Source organism: Hypanus sabinus, chromosome 14, assembly GCF_030144855.1.
Source record: "Hypanus sabinus isolate sHypSab1 chromosome 14, sHypSab1.hap1, whole genome shotgun sequence".
NCBI lineage: Eukaryota > Metazoa > Chordata > Chondrichthyes > Myliobatiformes > Dasyatidae > Hypanus > Hypanus sabinus.
This window is the reverse complement of record NC_082719.1, coordinates 108370836-108392248: the sequence shown is the minus strand read 5'-3', so window position 1 is coordinate 108392248 and position 21413 is coordinate 108370836. Positions and strand designations below refer to the sequence as shown.

The window sequence follows — 21413 nt, the reverse complement described above, 5'->3', positions numbered from 1 at the left end:
TCTCTGTCTAAAGCAACGTATTCCAAGGCTGTGCCACCACCACCAAATGAAACATCCTCTCCATACCCCATCCCTATTCTTAAAACCCTCCCCACCATAAAGTAGCTTTCCCACCCCACTGACAAACTCTCTCCAGCCCACCCATTGGCTTTACAATTTTCCCCTGTACACACAGTCCTCCAAAACAACCTCCCCTCACTCCACCCTCCCATGTCACACCACACTCTCCTACTTCACATCCCACTCCCAACATTCTTCCCTTCCCTCCTTTAATGTCCTATGTCACTCCCCACCCCCAATTACACACCCAAACCTCCTCTCTCCCCACCCTATTTCACACCCAATAATTTCTCCTCTCCTCCCCTATTTGACTCTCCACCCTGATAATATCCCCACTCCCCTATTTCTCCCCACCCCAATAATCCCCCCTCTCCCCACCCTCCTATTTCACATCCAGTAATCTCCCCTCCCCTTATTTAACTCTCCATCCTGATAAGATCCCCTAACCCCAACTTCCTATTTCACACCCAATAAACCCCCTCTTCCCATTCTCCTATTTCACACCCCAACCCAATAATTTCCCCTCTCATTATCCTGCTTTCACCCCTTCCCCAACCCCTCTAATTTCACCCCTCTCCCTCACCATCCCAGTTCACTCCCCAACCCCACCCTCCAATTTCACCCCCTCCCTCACCATCCCAGTTCACTCCCCAACCCCACCCTCCAATTTCACCCCCTCCCTCACCATCCCAGTTCACTCCCCACCCCCACCCCAATATTCTTCCCTCTCTCACCCTCTATTTCACAACCCCACCCCACCTTCCTTTTCACTGCGAATAATCTCCCCTCTCCCTCACCATCCTATTTCACTCCACTCACCTCCTCAACCTTTCCTTCCTGCTTCACACCTCTTGTCCTCGTCGCTGAGCACGTGCTCGTCCCGCCGCGCCTGCGCGGGTGCCGTGTGTGGACGCTTCTCGTTACGTCACTGCCGGCGGCCGGAGTCGCGGGCCAGTGACGTCAGGCCGCGGCTGTCCATCAATGAGTCCGCCGCACCTCAACCCTGCTGCGCCGCCGACACAGGTGAGTCCGGGGATTGTGGGGGTGTCGGCTGGCGTTGCCGCAGGCCGGCCCGAGCAGCACTGCACTTCCTCAGTGCACGGCACCGCCACAGGCTCGCGGGCCTTGCGAGGCTGTGGCCCGTGGGGTGGGGGCCGGGGCTTGAGGGATCCTTTGTGCGGGGCTCGGGCCGCCGGCCCACCGGCCGAGCTGTTGCTTCGGCGGCTGAGCACCCCGACGGCAGCCCCTTCTAGTGGTTACAGCAGCCAGACTCAGGAACGATGTCAAGGCCGGGCAGGGTGCGGGCTACCTGATTTCTGTGTACCTAACACAGCCGAATGTTCCTGTCCCAGCTAGATAACTCTTACCACTTCTCATATCTAAAAGCCTGTGGATTTTACTTTTGAATGTAGTCAGTGACAGGGCCTCGAGCAGCTCTGTCCTTATCAAATGCCCCTTTTGGTAGTGAATTCCAAAGATTCACTGCCTCAAGTCAGGAAAGCAGCATCCATCATCAGGGACCCCCACCACCTATTTCATACTCTCCTCTCGCTGCTGCCATCGGGCAGCCTCAGGGCTCTCACCACCAGGTTCAGGAACAGTTATTACCCCTCAACTATCAAGAGACCTGAACCAGTGTGGAAAACTTCATTCATCCCAACACCGAACACTCACACTACTGGGTTCAGGAACAGTTATTACCCCCTCAACCATCAGCGTCCTGAACCAGTATAGGTAACTTCACTCACCCCAACACCGAATGGGCTCTTCATTTCGCATTCTTGATTGTTTTTGCTTATTTCTTTTTGTATTTGCACAGTTTGTTGTCTTGCATGTTGGGCTGTCTGTCTTATTATGTGCAGTTTTGATAGGTTTTGATAAAGTTTGATAGGTTCTTGATTAGTTAGGGCATCAAAAGTTATGAGAAAAAGGTAAGAGAATGGGTTTGAGGGATAATAAATCAGCTATGATTGGTGGAGTGCACTTGATGGGCTGAGTGGCCTAATTTGGCCCCTTTGTCTTATGGTCTTGATTGGATGCCCATAGGCACAAGAATCCTGCACAGCCTACCAACCAGGAAACTTTGATGACTTCAACAAGTGTACTAGTTCTCTTTTCTCTTTTCATCAAATTCCTCATAATTTTTTTTGGCTAAATCTAAAACACTCCCATTCTGCAGGCTTGCTGTTGTGGCTGGCAATCTTGCAGAATTGATTTTATTTTGTACAACTGTTTAGGAGACCCGTTGCAAATTTAATATTTCCTATCTGCTACTATGACTTTGTTGTACTGGGATTTTTCAATATATACTGCAATCTGCAAGTCAAGTGTGTTTTTTAGAAGTGCAATACCTATTTCATGATTATTTATTAGTAGTATTTCCCCATGTACTTTTTGCTATCCTTTCCAAATGTTTAATGCCCTGGAATAATGTTTCCAGCTTTGGTCACTATGCAGTCACATTTCTATAATAGCAATTTGATCATGTCCATACAGTTTATTCAATGTCTTGCTACATTTGGTACTGTCAAAGTTACTTCAACCAGTTCTGAAGAAGGGTCTCCACCTGAAATGTCACCGTCTATTCATTTCCATCAATGCTGCCTGACCTACTGAGTTCCTCCAGCAGTGTGTGTTGCTCTGGATTTCTAGTATCTGTGGTTCAACACAAGAACCCCTTGTGTTGAACCACATTTGTTGCTCATTGCTGCCATTATCTGCTTTGCTGTCAACATTTTTTTAAAAAACCACTTCAGCAAAGATTCCATAGTAATTAGTTTCAATATGTTGGGAGTACTGACAATGCTCTCCCCCCTTTTGTAATGGAATTGATGGGATCTTGTTGAAATATCCTGCCAGCATAGTGCAGGCCTTTGTCTCAGAAAGAGTCCCAATGTGTCAAACTGAAAGTGCTTTCTCTGACACCTTCCCCTGTACTCATTTGCCGTATTGTCCCTTTGCATTTTGGCCCCAGAGGAATGTTGTTTGTCTGTATTCAAGTATGGATAAATGAACTTGGTTCTTAAACTGTGGCACCAGGCATACTCCTCGGATGAACTTGGGGATAATGCTTTTAAACATTTAACACCTGTTTGGTGCAAGATGGATGACACTACTCCTCTCACTTTCCCTCCATGTTGCCCTGCAGCTAGTGAGTTTTTGACCATGAAACCCAAGAAGTAATGCACCAACTACAGCGGAAGAGGCTCCTACTTGTCCCTTAACTCTCCTCTCCATTATCTAATTGAGCCATGCAACATATCGTCATCCCCTGAGGAAGAAACAGCCACTACTGTCCAGGGGAAGGGGCAGCATCTGGGGTAGGAAAGTCATTAAGCTCGAGGAACTCAAGGCTTCCCAAATCTAAGTGGCTGCTCTCAGACTATCTTCTCTAGTTTGCATGCTGCCTCCTAGTTGCAGTGTCTACAACTTCCCACTTGGCCAAGGGTGGGCATTCTACTTATCGGTGGGACTGTTCTGGAATGGCTACAGGTGACTGTCAGGAGAGGGATGGGATACTGTGGCTGTCCCTCTCACAAAATGTACTCCATTTTGATTACTGTTCGGCGGGGTGGGGAACCTACCTAGGGGAAGCAACAGTGGCTGTGCCTATGGCACTGAGTCTGGCCCTGTGGCTCAGAAGGGTAGAGAAATGAAGAGGATGGCAGTAGTTAGGGGACTTTAGTTAGGGTGACAGACAGGTGATCCTGAGGCTGCAAAAAAGATGGTAGTTTGCCTCCCAGGTGCCAGGACTCGTTATTTTTTCTGAACACATCCACAATATCTGATAAAGGAGGGTGACCACAGAGGTTGTGGCACATATAGGTACCAATGACATGAGAAGAAAAAAGCAGAATACAGGGAGTTAGGAAGGAAGCTGAGAAGCAGGATTTCAAGGGTAATAATCTTGGGATTGCTGCCTGTGCCATGCAACAGTGAGAATAGAATGAGTTGGCAGATAAATGGGTGGCTGAAAAATTGGAGTAGGGCAGGGATTCAGATTTCTGGGTAATTAGGACCTTGTCTGGGGCAGGTGGAACCTGTACAAAAAGGATGTGTTGCACTTTAATCTGAGGCAGACCAATACCCTGGCAGGCAGCTTTGCTAAAGCTGTTGGGAGTGGTTTAAATTAATATGGCAGGGGGATAGGAACAAGTGTGATCGAGCTGAGGATGAGCCAGCAGGTTTACAAGTAGATGATGCAATATGTAATATGAATGTTAGGGTGGACAAGCCAATGATTGGGTATAAATGCAGACAGAGCAAAGAGTTAAATTGTACCAGAGGCAAAATTCATAAGGGTGAAGAATGCAGGACTGAGGGTGCTGTATTTAAATCCACTGGTATTCAGACAAGCTTGGGGCGCAGTTAGAGATTGGTTGGTATGACGTTGTGGGCGTCACTGAGTCATGGCTGAAAGGAGGCCAGCATTGGGAGCTGAACATCGAAGAATATACTTTTAGTTGAAAGAACAGACAGGAAGGCAGAGGCGGTGGTGTAGCTCTGTTGGTAAGAGATGGATCTTTAGAAAAAGGTGACAGGGTCAGAGAATGTTGAATCTTTGTGGGTGGAGTTTAGAAACTGTTAGGGTAAAAATTCTATTATGGGACTCATATAAAGGCCTCCAAATAGTAGCCAAGATGTGGTGTTGAGATTGCAAAGGCATGTAGTAAAGGTAATAACACAGTTGTAATGGGGTACTTCCATATGCAAAGGGTTTGGGAAAATCAGGTTGCTGTGGGATCGCAAGAGAGGGAATTTCTCCTCTGCCCCTCTGCCATCCGATCCCTAAATGGACATTGAAGCTTTGGACACTACCTCACTTTTTTGATATACAGTGTTTCTGTTTTTGCACATTTTTAAATAATCTGTTGAATATATGTAATTGAGTTACTTGTTTGTTATGTTTTATCTTTTTCTCTCTGCTAGATTATATATTGCATTGAATTGCTGCTAAGTTAACAAATTTCATGTCACATGCTGGTGAAAATAAACCTAATTCTGAATTTGTTGAATGCCTACGAGATGGCTTTTTAGAGCAGCTTGTGTTTGATCCTACTCGAGGAAAGGCTGTCATAGATTGGGTGATGTGTAATAACCCAGATCTTTTTAGGGAGCTTAGCATAAAGGAACCCTTAGGAGACAGTGATCATAGTATGATTAAGTTCATACTGGAATTTGAGAGGGAGAAACATAATTCACTCTATCGCAGTGGAATAAAGGGAACTACAGAAGCATGAGAGAGGAGCTTGCCCAGGTGGATTGGAGGAGGATACTGGCAGGGATGATGGCAGAGCAGAGATGGCTGAAGTTTTTATGAATAGTTCAATAGTTCAGTGACTAGTGGAGTGCCGCAGGGATCTGTCCTGGGACCCCTGCAATTTGTGATTTTTATAAATGACCTGGATGCAGAGGCGGAAGAATGGGTGAGTAAGTTTGCGGATGACACGAAGGTTGGAGGAGCTGTGGATGGAGCTGTAGGTTGTCGAAGGATACAAGAGGATATAGACAGGCTGCAGAGTTGGGCAGAAAAATGGCAGATGAATTTCAATCTGGACTAGTGTGAGGTGATGCATTTTGGAAGGACAAACCAGAAGACTGAGTACAGGATTAATGGTCAGTTACTTAAGAGTGTGGATGAACAAAGGGACTTTGGGGTTCAAATCCATACATCCCTCAAGGTCGCTGCACAGGATGATAGGGTAGTTAAGAAGGCCTATGGGATGCTAGGCTTCATTAACAGGGGGATTGAGTTCAAGAGTAGAGGGGTCATGTTGCAACTCTACAAATCTCTGGTGAGACTGCACTTAGAGTATTATGTTCAATTCTGGTCACCTTATTATAGGAAGGATGTGGAAGCTATGGAGAGGGTGCAGAGGAGATTTACCAGGATGTTGTCTGGTTTGGAGAACAAGTCATATGAAGTAAGGTTAGCAGAGCTGGGACTATTCTCTTTGGAGCATAGAAGAATGAGAGGGGACTTGATAGAGGTCTACAAGATTATGAGAGGCATAGATAGGATGGATAGTCAGTACCTGTTTCCCAGGGCACCAATAGCAAACACCAGAGGGCATATGTACAAAATTAAGGGAGGGAAGTTTAGGGGAGACATCAGGGTTAAGTTTTTTACACAGAGGGTTGTGAGTGCCTGGATTGATTTGCCAGGGATAGTGGTGGAGGCTAAGATATTAGGGGATTAGGGGTATTTAAGACCCTCTTGGACAGGCACATGGATGAAAGAAAAATGGAGGGTTATGGGGTAGTGTGGGTTTAGTACTTTTTTTAAAGGATTATATGGGTCAGCACAACATGGAGGGCTGAAGGGCCTGTACTGTGCTGTCATATTCTATGTTCTAAGGTGCAAAATGGATCTGTTCCAATGAAGTAGTTGTTCTCAAATAGCAGGGTGAGGCAACCATGGCTGACAAGGGAAGTTAAGGACTGCACAAAAGCCTAGGAAAGGGCATATGAGGTAGCAAGACTGGATTATTGGGAAGCTTTTAAAATCCAACAAAGGCAACTAAATAAACTATATGGAAAAGATGAAGTGAGGGCAAACTAGCCAATAATATAAAGCAGGATACAAAAAGTTTTTTGTAATGTAAAGAGTAAAAAGGTGAGAGTTGATATTGGACCACTGGAAAATGATGCTGGTGAGGTAGTGATGGGGGACAAAGAAATGACAGGTGAACTGAATGGGTACTTTGCTTCAGTCTTTACGGTGGAAGGCACGAGCTATGCATCTGAAGTCTGTGAATGTCAGGGAGCAGAAGTGAATGCCATTGCTATTACAAATAGGTAAACTGAAAGGTCCTGTGGTGGGTAGGTCACCTGGACCAGATGGACTACATCCCAGAGTCCTGAGAGTGGTTGCTGAAGAGATAATGGATGCATCGGTCATGATCTTTCAAGAATTACTTGATTCTGGCATGGTCCTGGAGGACTGAAAAATTGCAAATGTCACTCCAGAGAGGAATCTCAGTGGTTGGGAAAATGTTGGAGTCTATTATTAAGGATGAGGTTTTGGGGTACCAGGAGATGAATGATAAAATAAGTCAAAGTCAGCATGGTTTCTGTCAGGGAAATCTTGCCTGACAAATCTGTTAGAGTTCTTCGAGGAAATAACAAACAGGGTGGACAAAGGAGAAGCAGTGAATTTCATTTACTTGGATTTTCAGTGGTGTTTGATAAGGTGTCTCACATGAGGCTGCTTAACAAGATAAAATCCTATGTTGTTACAGGAAAGCTACTGGCATGGATAGAGGAATGGCTGAAAAGCAGGAGGCATTGAGTGGGAATAAAGGGGGCCTTTTCTGGTTGTTCGCCAGTGACTAGTGATGTTCCTCAGGGGTCTGTATTGGGACCGCTGCTTTTCACATTGTTTATCAATTATTTAGACAATGGAATTGATGGCTTTGTGGCAAAGTTTGTAGATGATTATGAAGATCGGTGTTGGGGAAGGTAGTGCTATGGAAGCTATGAGATTGTAGCAGGACTTAGACAAATTGGAAGACTTGGCAACAAAGTGGCAGATGGAACAGTGTTGGAAAATGTATGATAATGCATTTTGGTAAAAGGAATATTAGTGCAGGCAATTATCTAAATGGGGAGAATTCAAATATCTGTAGTGCAGAGGGACCAAGGAGTCCTTGTGCAAGACTCCCAGAAGGTTAATTTACAGGTTAAGTTTGTGGTAAAGAAGGCAAATGCAATGTTGACATTTATTTTGAGGGGAATAAAATATAAATACAAGGAGATAATGCTGAGCCTTTATAAGATACTGGTCAGGCTTCACTTTGAGTATTGTCAACAGCTTTGGGCCCCATATCTCAAAGGATTTGTTGTCATTGGAGAGAGTCCAGAGGAAGTTCATTAGGATGATTCTGGAAATCATATGAGGAGCATTTGGCAGCTTTGGGCCTGTACTCACTGGAATTTAGAAGAATGCGTGAGGATCTATTTGAAACCTACCGAATATTGAAAGGACTAGATAAGGTGGATGTGGAGAGGATGTTTCCTATGGTAGGGACTAGAGGGCACAGCCTCAAAACTGAGGGGCAACCTTTTAGAACAGAAGTACGGAGGAACTTTTTTAGCCAAAGCATCGTGAATCTGTGGAATGCTCTGCTACAGACTGTGGTGGCGGCCAAGTCCGTGGGTATATTCAAAGCCGAAATTGATAGCTTCCTGATTGGTCAGGGCATCAAGGGGTATGGTGAGAGTGCAGGTGTCATGGGTTTGAATGGGATCCAGGATCAGCCATGATTAAGTGATGGAGTAGAGTTGCTAGGCTGAAAGGCCTAATTCTGTTTCTCTGTCTTATGGTCTTATGTTTACTTAACAACCTGCCAGAAAGTTCTCAACAGCTGCCAATCAACTCTCACCAGTGACATTTCAGAATTGTAGATTCAAAGCAACACTTAGAGTTAATGATAACTTATTTATCATGCACTTTTCATACAGACAGTATAGATCAAAAAGATTTACAATCTGACGAAAGTATAAAGATGAAAATGAAGTAAAAGAATAAAATAAAAAGACAAAAATAAACCTAACAGCGCGCACAAAATGCTGGAGGAACTCAGCGGGCCAGGCAGCATCCACAGCCTCTTGTACATCGGTGAGACTGACGTAGATTGGGAGAATGCTTTGCCGAGAAGCTACACTCCGTCCGGCAGAAGAAACAGGCTAACCCTACCTCTAAAGTGGCAGCTCCCAGTGGCCACCCATTTTAATTCCACTTCCCATTCCGCTATGTCCATCCATGGCCTCCCCCACTGTTGGATAAGGCCACACTTAGGTTGGAGGTACAATACATATTTCGTTTGGGTAGCCTCCAACCTAATGGCATGAACATTGATTTCTCAACCATCCAGAAATGTCTCCACCCTTCAGCATTTCCCATCACCTTGTTCCTCTCTTACCTTATCTCCTTGCCTGCCCATTGCCTCCCTCTGATATTCCTCCCCCCTTCTTTCTTCCATGACCTTTTGTTTCTTTCACCAATCAACTTCCTAGCTCTTTGCTTCATCACTCCCCTTCAGTTTCACCTATTGCCTGTTTTTTTTTCTCTCCACCCCAACCTTTCAAATCTACTCATCTTTTATTCTCCAGTCCTGCTGAAGGGTCTCAGCCTGACTATACTTTTTTCCATAGATGCTGCCTGGCCTGCTGAGTTCTTCCAGCACTTTGTGTGTTGCTCGGATTTCAAGCATCTGAGATTTTATCTTGTTTGTGATAAACCTATCAGCCTCCACTTTAAATATTCCCAAAGTCTTGGCCTCCACAGTCATTTGTGGCATTGAATTCCACAGATTAACCATCCTCTAGCTAAAGAAATTCCTCCTCGTATCTGTACTAAATGGATGTCCCTCGATTCCGAGTGCTCGACTCCCCCACTATCGGAAACATCCTCTTCACATCCTCTCTATCTAGGCCTTTCAATGTTTGATAGGTTTCAATGACATTCTTCCTCCTCATTCTTCTAAACTTCATTGATTACAGACCCAGAGCAATCAAATGGTCCTCATATGTTTAATCTTTCATTCTTGTTAACCTGCTTTAGATGCTCTCCAATGCCAGCACATTTTTTCTTAGATGTAGGGCCCAAAACTGCTTACAGTACTCAAAGTGCAGTCTGATCTATGCCTTATAAAGCCTCAGTCTTACATCCTTACTTTGATAGCAAGAGGCTTTTTCCAGGGCTGAAATGGCTAACTTGAGGAGGCATACTTTTAAGCTGCTTGGAAGTAGGTACAAAGAGGATGTCAGGGGTAAGTTTTCCACACAGTGGTGGGTGCATGGAATACACTGCTGGCGACAGTGTTCTTAATTAGGTACATGGAGTTTTGAAAAATAGAGGGCTATGCGGTAGAGAAATTCTAGGCAGTTTCTAGTTCTCTCGAAGTGAAGCCTGCATGCTGAGTGTTCAGCCTCTATGAAGTTTTCAATCTCCCTGATAGTCGTGAAGGCATCTAGCTCCAGCTCCTTGCCCTTGTCAGTCAGGAGTTGAAGTTGGATGCACACTTGGGAGTTGAATTCTGCAACTTAAGAACATAGTTCAAAAAAGCTGACCTGCCAATTATCCTTGACAGTGATGGTTTAAATTTAAGAGACTTTAAGAGAATTTTAAGGAAGAAGACAGCGAGGCTTTGAGAAGAAGTGCGGCAGCGGCCATTTTCAAATTGCTTCTCAGATCGGAATTCTGAGAGGTGGGACTGCGCAGGCGCACGAAGGAGGCCTGGGAAGGAGGGAAGATATAAAAAGAACGCAGCCTTAAGCAGTGGGCAGCTTTGTTTGCGGGCAGTGGAGCGAGCCGGGAACAGAGTGTAGGGCTTGGGCTCAGAGGGCTTAGGCGGAAGAGGGCACAGTAGGCTTATCTTTTAGGGTGAGGGCAGCTTGTTGTTCTCTGTGTCGGATGTGGGAGATCCTGGAGTCTCCGAGCCTCCCGGACGTCCACATCTGCGCCAGGTGGGCCAAACTGCAGCTCCTGAGGGACCGAGTTAGGGAACTGGAGCTGCAGCTCGATGACCTTTGCCTGGTCAGGGAGAGTGAGGAGGTGATAGAGAGGAGTTACAGGCAGGTGATCACTCCGGGGCCACGGGAAGCAGATAGGTGGGTCACGGTCAGGAAGGGGAAGAGGCAGGTACTAGAGAGTACCCCAGTGGCTGTACCCCTTGACAATAAGTACTCATGTTTGAGTACTGTTGGGGGGGACAGCCTACCTGGAGGAAGTGACAGTGGCTGGGCCTCCGGCACAGAGGACTGCCCTGTAGCTCAGAAGGGTAGGGATAGAAGAAAGAGGACCATAGTAATAGGGGACTCGATAGTCAGGGGTTCAGACCGGCCGTTCTGTGGAGGTGATCGGGAGTCCCGGATGGTAGTTTGCCTCCCTGGTGCCAGGGTTCGGGACGTTTCTGATCGTGTCCAAGATATCCTGAAGTGGGAGGGTGAGGAGCCGGAGGTCGTGGTACATGTAGGTACCAATGACATAGGTAGGAAAGGGGAAGAGGTCCTGAAACGAGAGTACAGGGAGCTAGGAAGGCAGTTAAGAAGAAGGACTGCAAAGGTAGTAATCTCGGGATTACTGCCTGTGCCACGCGACAGTGAGAGTAGGAATGGAATTAGGTGGAGGATGAATGCGTGGCTGAGGGATTGGAGCAGGGGTCAGGGATTCAAGTTTCTGGATCATTGGGACCTCTTCTGGGGCAGGCGTGACCTGTTCAAGAAGGACGGGTTACACTTGAATCCTGGGGAGATCAATATCCTAGCGGGGAGGTTTGCTAGGGCTACAGGGCAGACTTTAAACTAGTAAGATGGGGGGGCGGGAATCAATTTGAGGAAACTATGGGAGAGGAGGTTAGTTCACCAGGAGAGCAAGTAAGTAGACTGTGTGAGGGAGGAAAGGCAGGTGATGGAGAAGGGATGCGCTCAGCCTGAAGATGTAGGGGAGAAGAAAGAAAAGGATAATAAATTTGAATGCATTGTTAGGGATGAAAAGAGAGGAGGAGGTGGAGAGTATCTTAAATGTATCTATTTTAATGCTAGAAGCATTGTAAGAAAGGTGGATGAGCTTAAAGAGTGGATTGATACCTGGAATTATGATGTTGTAGCTATTAGTGAAACATGGTTGCAGGAAGGGTGTGATTGGCAACTAAATATTCCTGGATTTAGTTGCTTCAGGTGTGATAGAGTAGGAGGGGCCAGAGGAGGAGGTGTTGCATTGCTTGTCCGAGAAAATCTTATGGCGGTACTTTGGAAGGATAGATTAGAGAGCTCCTCTAGGGAGACTATTTGGGTGGAATTGAGGAATGGGAAAGGTGCAGTAACACTGATAGGAGTGTTTTATAGGCCACCTAATGGGGAGCGTGAGTTGGAAGAGCAAATGTGTAAGGAGATAGCAGATATTTGTAGTAAACACAAGGTGGTGATTGTGGGAGTTTTTAATTTTCCACACGTAGATTGGGAAGCTCATTCTGTAAAAGGGCTGGATGGTTTAGAGTTTGTGAAATGTGTGCAGGATAGTTTTTTGCAACAATACATAGAAGTACCGTCTAGAGATGGGGCAGTGTTGGATCTCCTGTTAGGGAATGCGATAGGTCAGCTGACAGATGTATGTGTTGGGGAGCACTTCGGGTCCAGTGATCACAATAGCATTAACTTCAATATAATTATGGAGAAGGACAGGACTGGACCTAGAATTGAGATTTTTGATTGGAGAAAGGCTAACTTTGAGGAGATGCGAAGGGATTTAGAGAGAGTGGATTGGGTCAAGTTGTTTTATGGGAAAGATGTAATAGAGAAATGGAGGTCATTTAATGGTGAAATTATGAGGGTATAGAATTTTGATGTTCCTGTTAGGTTGAAAGGAAAGGTTAAAGGTTTGAAAGCCCCATGGTTTTCAAGGGATATTAGAAACTTGATTCGGAAAAAGAGTGATGTCTACAATAGATATAGGCAGCATGGAGTAAAGGAATTGCTCGAGGAGTATAAAGAATGTAAAAGGAATCTTAAGAAAGAGATTAGAAAAGCTAAAAGAAGATAGGAGGTTGGTTTGGCAAATCAGGTGAAAGTAAATCCGAAAGGTTTCTACAGGATAGTGAGGGATAAAATTGGTCCCTTAGAGAATCAGAGTGGTCAGCTATGTGTGGAGCCGAGGGAGATGGGAGAGATTTTGAACGATTTCTTCTCTTCAGTATTCACTAAGGAGAAGGATATTGAATTGTGTAAGGTGTGGGAAACAAGTAAGGAAGTTATGGAACCTATGACAATTAAAGAGGTGGAAGTACTGGCGCTTTTAAGAAATTTAAAAGTGGATAAATCTCCGGGTCCTGACAGGATATTCCCCAGGACCTTGAGGGAAGTTTGTGTAGAGATAGCAGGAGCTCTGATAGAGATCTTTCAGATGTCATTAGAAACGGGGATTGTGCCGGAGGATTGACGTATTACTCATGTGGTTCCATTGTTTAAAAAGGGTTCTAGAAGTAAGCCTAGCAATTATCCATCTGTCAGTTTGACATCAGTGGTGGGTAAATTAATGGAAAGTATTCTTAGAGATAGTATTTATAATTATCTGGATAGACAGGATCTGATTAGGAGTAGCCAGCATGGATTTGTGCGTGGAAGGTCATGTTTGACAAACCTTATTGAATTTTTTGAAGAAGTTACGAGGAATGTTGACGAGGGTAAGGCAGTGGATGTAGTCTATATGGACTTCAGCAAGGCCTTTGACAAAGTTCCACATGGAAGGTTAGTTAAGAAGGTCCAGTTGTTAGGTATTAATGCTGGAGTAATAAAATGGATTCAACAGTGGCTAGATGGGAGATGCCAGAGAGTAGTGGTGGATAATTGTTTATCGGGATGGAGGCCGGTGACTGGCAGGGTGCCTCGGATCTGTTTTGGGCCCAATGTTGTTTGTAATATACATAAATGATCTGGATGATGGGGTGGTAAATTGGATTAGTAAGTATGCCGATGATACTAAGGTAGGAGGTGTTGTGGATAATGAGGTGGGTTTTCAAAGCTTGCAGGGAAATTTATGCCAGTTAGAAGAATGGGCTGAACGTTGGCAGATGGAGTTTAATGCTGAGAAGTGTGAGGTTCTACATTTTGGCAGGAATAATCCAAATAGAACATACAGGGTAAATGATAGGGCATTGAGGAATGCAGTGGAACAGAGAGATCTAGGAATAACAGTGCATAGTTCCCTGAAGGTGGTCTCATGTAGATAGGGTGGTGAAGAAGGCTTTTGGAACGCTGGCCTTTATAAATCAGAGCATTGAGTACAGAAGTTGGGATGTAATGTTAAAATTGTACAAGGCATTGGTGAGGCCAAATTTGGAATATTGTGTGCAGTTCTGGTCACCGAATTATAGGAAAGATATCAATAAATTAGAGAGAGTGCAGAGACGATTTACTAGGATGTTACCTGGGTTTCAGCACTTAAGTTACAGAGAAAGGTTGAACAAGTTAGGTCTCTATTCATTGGAGCGTAGAAGGTTGAGGGGCGATTTGATCGAGGTATTTAAAATTTTGAGAGGGATAGATAGAGTTGACGTGAATAGGCTGTTTCCATTGAGAGTAGGGGAGATTCAAATGAGAGGACATGATTTGAGAGTTAGGGGGCAGAAGTTTAAGGGAAACAGGAGGGGGTATTTCTTTACTCAGAGAGTGATAGCTGTGTGAATGAGCTTCCTGTAGAAGTAGTAGAGGCCAGTTCAGTTGTGTCATTTAAGGTAAAATTGGATAGGTATATGGACAGGAAAGGAGTGGAGGGTTATGGGCTGAGTGTGGGTAGGTGGGACGAGGTGAGATTAAGAGTTCGGCACGGACTAGGAGGGCTGAGATGGCCTGTTTCTGTGCTGTGATTGTTATATGGTTATATAGACTGGTGGAAAAAGACCTTAAGAGTTTGAGCACAATTCTATGATGTATTCTGGTCCCAGACCATTGAGAGCTTCAGTGTTAGACGATAAAACACAATACCTCTGCCTTCTCACCATATCCTTTGATGCCCTGACCAATCAGGAGTCTTATCAACTTCCACCTTAAATATACCCACTGACTTGACCTCCACTGCAGCTTGTGGCAGAATGTTCCACAGATACTCTCTGGCTAAAAAAAGATCCTCTTTGCCTCTGTTCTAAAAGATCACCCTCAATTTTGAGGCTGTATCCTCTGGTTCTGGATACTCCCATCACTACAAACATCCTCTCCACATCTACCCTATATAGTCCTTTCAACATTTGGTAGGTTTCAATGAGAGCCCCACGCATTCTTCTAAATTCCAGTGAGTACAGGCACAAAGCTGCCAAATGCTCATCATATGTTAACCCTTCATTCCGGAATCAGCGTCGTGAACCTCCTCTGGACTCTCTCCAATGACAGCACATCCTTTCTGAGATATGGGGCCCAAAGCTGTTGACAATACTCCAAATGCAGCCTGACTACTGTCTTAAGAAGCTTCAGCATTACCTCCTTGCTTTCAGATTCTATTCCCCTTGAAATAAATGGCAACATTGCATTTGCCTTCTTTACCACAGACTCAACCTGTAAATTAACCTTCTGGGAATCTTGTATGAGGCTTCTTAACTCCTGTTCCTTTTACCAAAATGCTTTACCATGCATTTCCCAACACTGTATTCCATCTGCTACTCTTTGACCATTCTTAAAATTTGCCTTGAGCCCTGCTGCAATAGTATTGCTTCCTCAGCACTACCTACCCCTCCACCTATCTGTATCATCTGCAAACTTTGCTGCAAAAACATTAATTCCATTATCTAAATAATTGACAAACAATGTGAAATGTAGCGGTCCCAATACAGACCCCTGAGGAGCACCACTAGTCATTAGAGCCAATCAGGAAAGGCCCATTTTATTCCCACTCACTATCAGCCTTTCCTCTATCCACACCAATATCTTTCCTATAATTATAGGATTTTATCTTGTTAAGCAGCCTCATGTGAGGTACCCTATCAAGTGCCTTCTGAAAATCCAAGTAAATGACATCCACTGCCCTTTCCTTTGTGAACCCTGTTCGTTACTTCCTCAAAGAAATCTAACTGATTTGTCAGGCAAGGTTTCCCTTTACAGAGACCATGTTGATTTTGACTTATTTTAGTTTTAGTCTCCAAGTACCATTACTTCCTCTCATTACAGAATAATATTTAGGTCACATGGTCTGAGGTACTTGAGCAGCACCATGACTTCCAAATATTTGTAAATGGCATCTCATATAGATATCCTTTTACCCAAGTTGACCACCTCAACAGAAAAGTACACAAGAGGCTAAAATTTTATAAGTAAATTAACTTTAAAACTAAACTTAATTGGATTTAACTAATTAATTTAAAATTCCATAAATCTTCCCCTCATTCAGCTGTGTCCATTCTGAAGACAGCATATTCAGGCACGAATGACTTTTAACTTTGCAAATAAAATCAGAAGGGGTTCACTGGAGTGAATAAAGAGAAAATACTTACATTGATTGAATGGTCATTGAAACTTACTGAACATGGAAAGGCCTGGATAGAGTGGATGTGGAAAAAATGTTCCCTATATTTGGGGAGTTGAGCACCAGAGGACACACACTCTGAAGAGAGGGATACCTACTAGCAGAGGATATTGAATCTGTGGAATTTATTGCCTTAGGCAATAAATATACCCAAGTCATTGGGTAAAGCAGGGGTTGACAGGTTCTTGATTAGACAGGGGCATCAAAGGTTATGTGGAGAAGGCCGGTGAATAGAATTGAGAGGGAAAATAAAGCGATGTTGGAATGGTGGAGCAGTCTAATGAGCCAAATGGCCTCATTCTACCCCTGTGTCTTATGGATTTATGGTCAGGTACTGCAGGGAACAGATGTAGAGAGCAGGGAGGAGTGATTGAAGAGTCAGTCACGGGGTAGATGTACTGTCAAGAGCAGGGAGGACTGATTGAAGAGTCAGTCATGGGGTGTAGATGTACTGTAGAGAGCAGGGAGGAGGGAAACTCATCCACACACTGAGATCATCAATGCTAATCCCATATTCCCTTGTACCAATCAGCTGCTGCTTAAGCGCTGTGATTAGACTACCTTTGTCATCTCTGGTAGCTTCCTGAGAAATTTAAATATTTACCCTTTCACCTTGAGTTTGTCATCTAGTTATAGACTCCTGTATCCTTGGATAAAAACTGACTATATATCCTGACTACATTCCTCCTGCACACCACATGAACATCCCCAGTCTCCCTGGTTTCATGTCATTTTCAGTACACAAGTGATCCAATGCTGAAATATTATGGGCTGCATCAAAGTGGGTGGCGAATCAGCATACAGGAGAGAGATGGAAAGTAGGGATGAGTGATGTAATAACAACAACCTCCACTCAATGTCAATAAAACCAAGGAACTGATTGTAGACTTCAGGAGATGGAAACCACAGGTCCATGACCCTGTCCTCACTCGATGATCAGAGGTGGAGAGGATCAGTAACTTTAAATTCCTGTGTGTCACTATCTCAGAGAACATGTCCTGGATCCATCATATAAATATAACTCTGAAGAAAGCACAACAGTGCCTCCGCCTCCTCAGGAGTCTGCAGAGATCCAGCATGTCATCAAAATCCTTGGCAAACTTCTATAGATATGTAGTGGAAAGTGTGCTGACTGGCTGCATTACAGCCTGGTATGGGAACACCAATGCCTTTGAGCGGAAATCCCTACAAAAGGCAGTGGATTCAGCCCAATACATCACAGGAAAACCATTGAGCACGTCTACATGAAGCATTGTAGAAAAGCAGCAACCATTCATCCTCACCACCCAGGCCATGCTCTTTACTCACTGCTGCCATCAGTTAGAAGGTGCAGGAGTCTCAGGACTCGAACCACCAGGTTCAAGAACAGTTCTTAACCCTCAACCATCAAGCTGTTGAATAAAAGGGGATTCGATTTCTGGTGTTCCCACAAACGATGGTCTCACTTTAAGAACTCTTCATCTTGTTATTTCATGGTACAGTTCCTAGAAAAAGTTTGTGAAGCCTTTGCAGTTACCTGGTTTTCTGCATTAATTACTCATAAAATGTCATCTGGTCTTGACATCTAAGTCACGATCTTCCTAAACTAATACAAACTGCACAAACAATTACACTTTTTATGTCTTTCTTGAACACATTGTTTAATCATTCACAGTCCGGGCTGCAAAAAGTATGTGAACCCTTGTATTTAATAACTGGTAGAATCTCCTTTAGCAGCAATAACCTCCACCAAAAACGTTTCATGTAGCTGTTGATCAAACTTGCACAATGGCAGGAAGAATTTTAGACCACTCCTCCATACAAAACTGTTTCAGTTCATCAATATTCCTGGGATACCTTGCATGAACAGCCCTCATCTCAATTGGGTTAAAGTCTGGACTCTGACTTGGCCATTCCAAAACACAATTTTTTTTCTTCTTAAACCATTCTGTTGATTTACTCTTGTGTTTCGATTGTTGTCTTGTTGCATCATCCAACTTCTATTGAGCTTCAGGTGTTGGACTGGTGCTCTGACCTTCTCCTGTAAAATGTTTTTACAGTATATAGTTTTTAAAATCATTGTGCCCTCAAATGATTGTAAACTCTTCAGGCCCTGAGGCAGTAATAAAGCCCCAAACCATGATGTTCCTTCCACCAGGCTTCACAGTTGGGTTGAGGTGATGGCGTGCAGTGCCCTTTCCCCTCTAAACATAGCAGTGTGCATTCCTGCCGAAAAGTTCAACTTTTGTCTCATCTGTCCACAGGATATTGTCCTAGAAGCGTTGTGGAACATGCAGATGGTCTTTTGCAAACTTGAGATGTTCAGGAGCCTAGTGGTTTCCTCAGTGGTGTCCTTCCATGAACACTATTCTTGTTCAGTATTTTTCTTACAGTGGACACAGAGTTTAGCAAGTTCCAGTGATTTCTGTATGTCTTTTGCTGTTACCATTGGGCTCTATTTTCCTTCAGCATTGCACTTGTGATCTTTGCAGGATGTCCACTCCTAGGGAGAGTAGCAACAGTACTGAATTTTCTCTATTTGTAGACAGTTTCTCTAACTGTGGACTGATGAACACTCTGGTCTTCAGAAACTGACTCTGAAGGACAAGCACAGTCACAGTTGTATCGCACACAGTCTGGGAGACAAATCAAACTTTTAGCTAGCTACAGAGACTAGATTTACCTACAGTCTCACACAGTTTGAGGCAAGGTCACACATGTTATAAGTTCCAAGGTGTGAAATAAAAGGTTTATTAATCTATGTTAGTAAAGGAAAATATACTGCTGTTAGTATTGTAAGATACAATGTAGAATACAGTATAAGAAGTTAAGATGTTTTTGGTTTATGTCATGTCTGTTGCAGTGTAAGAAAGGCATTGTTTTGGCAATTCAGTGTTGTTAAAAAAAATCTTGAGAAGGGGGATGTAATGTACTGTGTCAGTATTCATAGGTCAGGATGTGTATGACGTCAGAACGGAGGTTAATAGAAAATGGAGGTCTGGTGAATAAACGTGGTTGTTCAGTATATTGCGGTGTATGAGTCACATCAATACTACACCGGGGAATGCCACAAAGACCACTTTACTGGCACTGAGCATGGGTCTGTGGTGCAGAAAGAAAAGTGAGAAGAGGGGAGTGGTAGTGAGAGGGGACTCAGTAGTAAGAGGAATAGACAGGAGATTCAGTGGACGGGACACCTAGATGGTATGTTGCCTCCCAGGTTTTTTTTAGAGCAGTTTGTCGTTCAGCCTACTAGAGGATCAGCTATACTGGATTGGATGTTATGTAATGAAGGGGAGAAAAGGATTAACCATGATTAAATGGTGGAGCAGACTTGATGGGCCAAATGGCCTAATTCTGCTCCTATGTCTTGTGGTCATGCAACAACCTGTGACACCAGGGAAAACAATTCAGTGAGTGTCCAACCTCTCTGCATAGCTCATACCCACTAATCCAGGATTCTCCCACCTCTCTGCATAGATTATACACACTAATCCAGGATAGTCCATCCTCTCTACGTAACTCCTACCCTCTAATTCAGGATTGTCCACCATAGCTCATACCCTCCCACCCAGGATTTTCCACCCTTCTGCATGGTTCATACCCTCCAGTCCAGGATCGTCCACTCTTGTGCATAGCTTGTACCCTCTAATCCAAGATTGTCCACCGTTGTGCATAGCTTGTAGCTTGGCGTGGGATGGCGAGTCTGTTGGCAGAAGGGAATACCCCCGCTATGGACTTCCACGGCGCCGCCCGACTCAGCCTTGCAGACACAGCACACAACGAAAGTGACATGACTGCAGCAAAACTCCGAGTCCGTCAAACCTCTGAGCCGACGACCATCCCCTCCGGCACAGCTTCTCTGAGCACCATCCTCTACCGAGCGTATTAAGATGGCCCCACCAATGGCCGTTGGCAGCGCGGCCCCGAGGACTTGGAGGCTTGTTCTTCTCAACAGAGTCCTGGACCTCACAGCAGCAGCAGCAACAAAGAAGGTCTTCCTGGAGATTTCCCGATGTTCCTCCGTGTTTCCACGTCCGTTTTCAGTCGATTATGATTGTGCACGGCACCCCACTTCATAAATAACAGATAATCAGCTCTGGAGTGGCTGCTGCAAGCTGCGTCGTGCCGCCATCTTGGAAATTGGTCTCTACTTAGAATTTATTGATAATGGAGAGCTTTCACCTCCCATTTTATGGGATACTCTAAAGGTGGTTTTAAGAGGGAAAATTATAGCGATATCTTCATATAAGAAAAAAATAAGGAATAAAACATGAGAGGAATTACAAAATAGGCTGAAGGAACTAGAGAAAAAACACAAATTGAATTTGGCACAGGATACATTTTAAAAGAATTAGGAATGAAATAAATAATTTGGCTTTCCAGTTATCAGGAAAAACTTAATGTTTCTGAAACAGAGACATTATGAAAGTGGATCAAAATCTATGAAAATACTGGCGTGGAAACTGAAAAAAAGATAGCAGAAGATACAATTCATAGAATTAGGGACCCAAGAATGAAAATGATAAAAAATAAGCTAAGTGAAATTCAAGAAGCTTTTGAAGTGTTTTACAAAACGCTATATTCGGAAGTTCCAGAGGGAAGCATAACCCAAACTGACACCTTCTTGAATTCTCTAGAGTTACCCATTTTAAGCGAAGAACAAAATAGAACGATGACTGCTGACATACCTGAAGTTGAATTAAAAACTTAGTAGGCTTAAGTTAAGCAAGTCACCAAGATCAGATGGGTATATGGCAGAGTGGTACAAAGAATTTAAAAATGAGTTAATTCCTGTTTTACTCCCCACACTGAACTGGGCTCTAAAAAAGGCACAAATGCCACCCAGTTGGAAGGAAGTAATAATCTCAGCTATACTGAAAGAAGGCAAGGATAAAATGGAATGCGGGTCATTTAGACCAATATCTGTTCTTAATGTAGATGATAGGTTATTTACCTCCATCATGGCCAAACAATTAAAGGAGTTTCTACCCATACTGATACGTAACGATCAGACACAAGACAATATACGAAAGACACTTCACATTATGGATCATATACAAAAAAATAAAATCGAAGCAATAGTGATAAGCATGGACGCTGAAAAAGCATTTGATTCGGTTAATTGGAATTTTCTTTACAGAGTTTTATATAGATTTGGTTTCCAAGACACAATTATTAAAACTATACAGACACTATATGACAATCCTACTGCTAGGATTAAAATCAATGGATATTTATCAAGTAGTCTTACCCTAGAAAGGGGCACGAGACAGGGTTGTGCATGGTCACCACTACTCCGTGTTATATCTGGAACCATTAGCTCAATACATCAGACAAAATGAAGGTATCGGGAATTACT

General features: G+C 43.9%; 1 protein-coding gene across 3 annotated transcripts in view; it reads left to right on the top strand.

Annotated features, from left to right (window-relative positions):
• The first annotated feature begins 989 nt into the window (after nt 1-989).
• Nucleotides 990-21413, top strand: part of LOC132405063 (polycomb group RING finger protein 3) — a 166090-nt gene continuing 145666 nt past the window's right edge. For all 3 annotated transcript variants that reach the window (XM_059989797.1, XM_059989795.1, XM_059989796.1), the window contains exon 1: nt 990-1083. In XM_059989797.1, coding sequence (XP_059845780.1) covers nt 1042-1083 — 42 coding nt within the window. In that variant the 5' untranslated portion in view covers nt 990-1041. The remainder of the gene's footprint in view (nt 1084-21413) is intronic.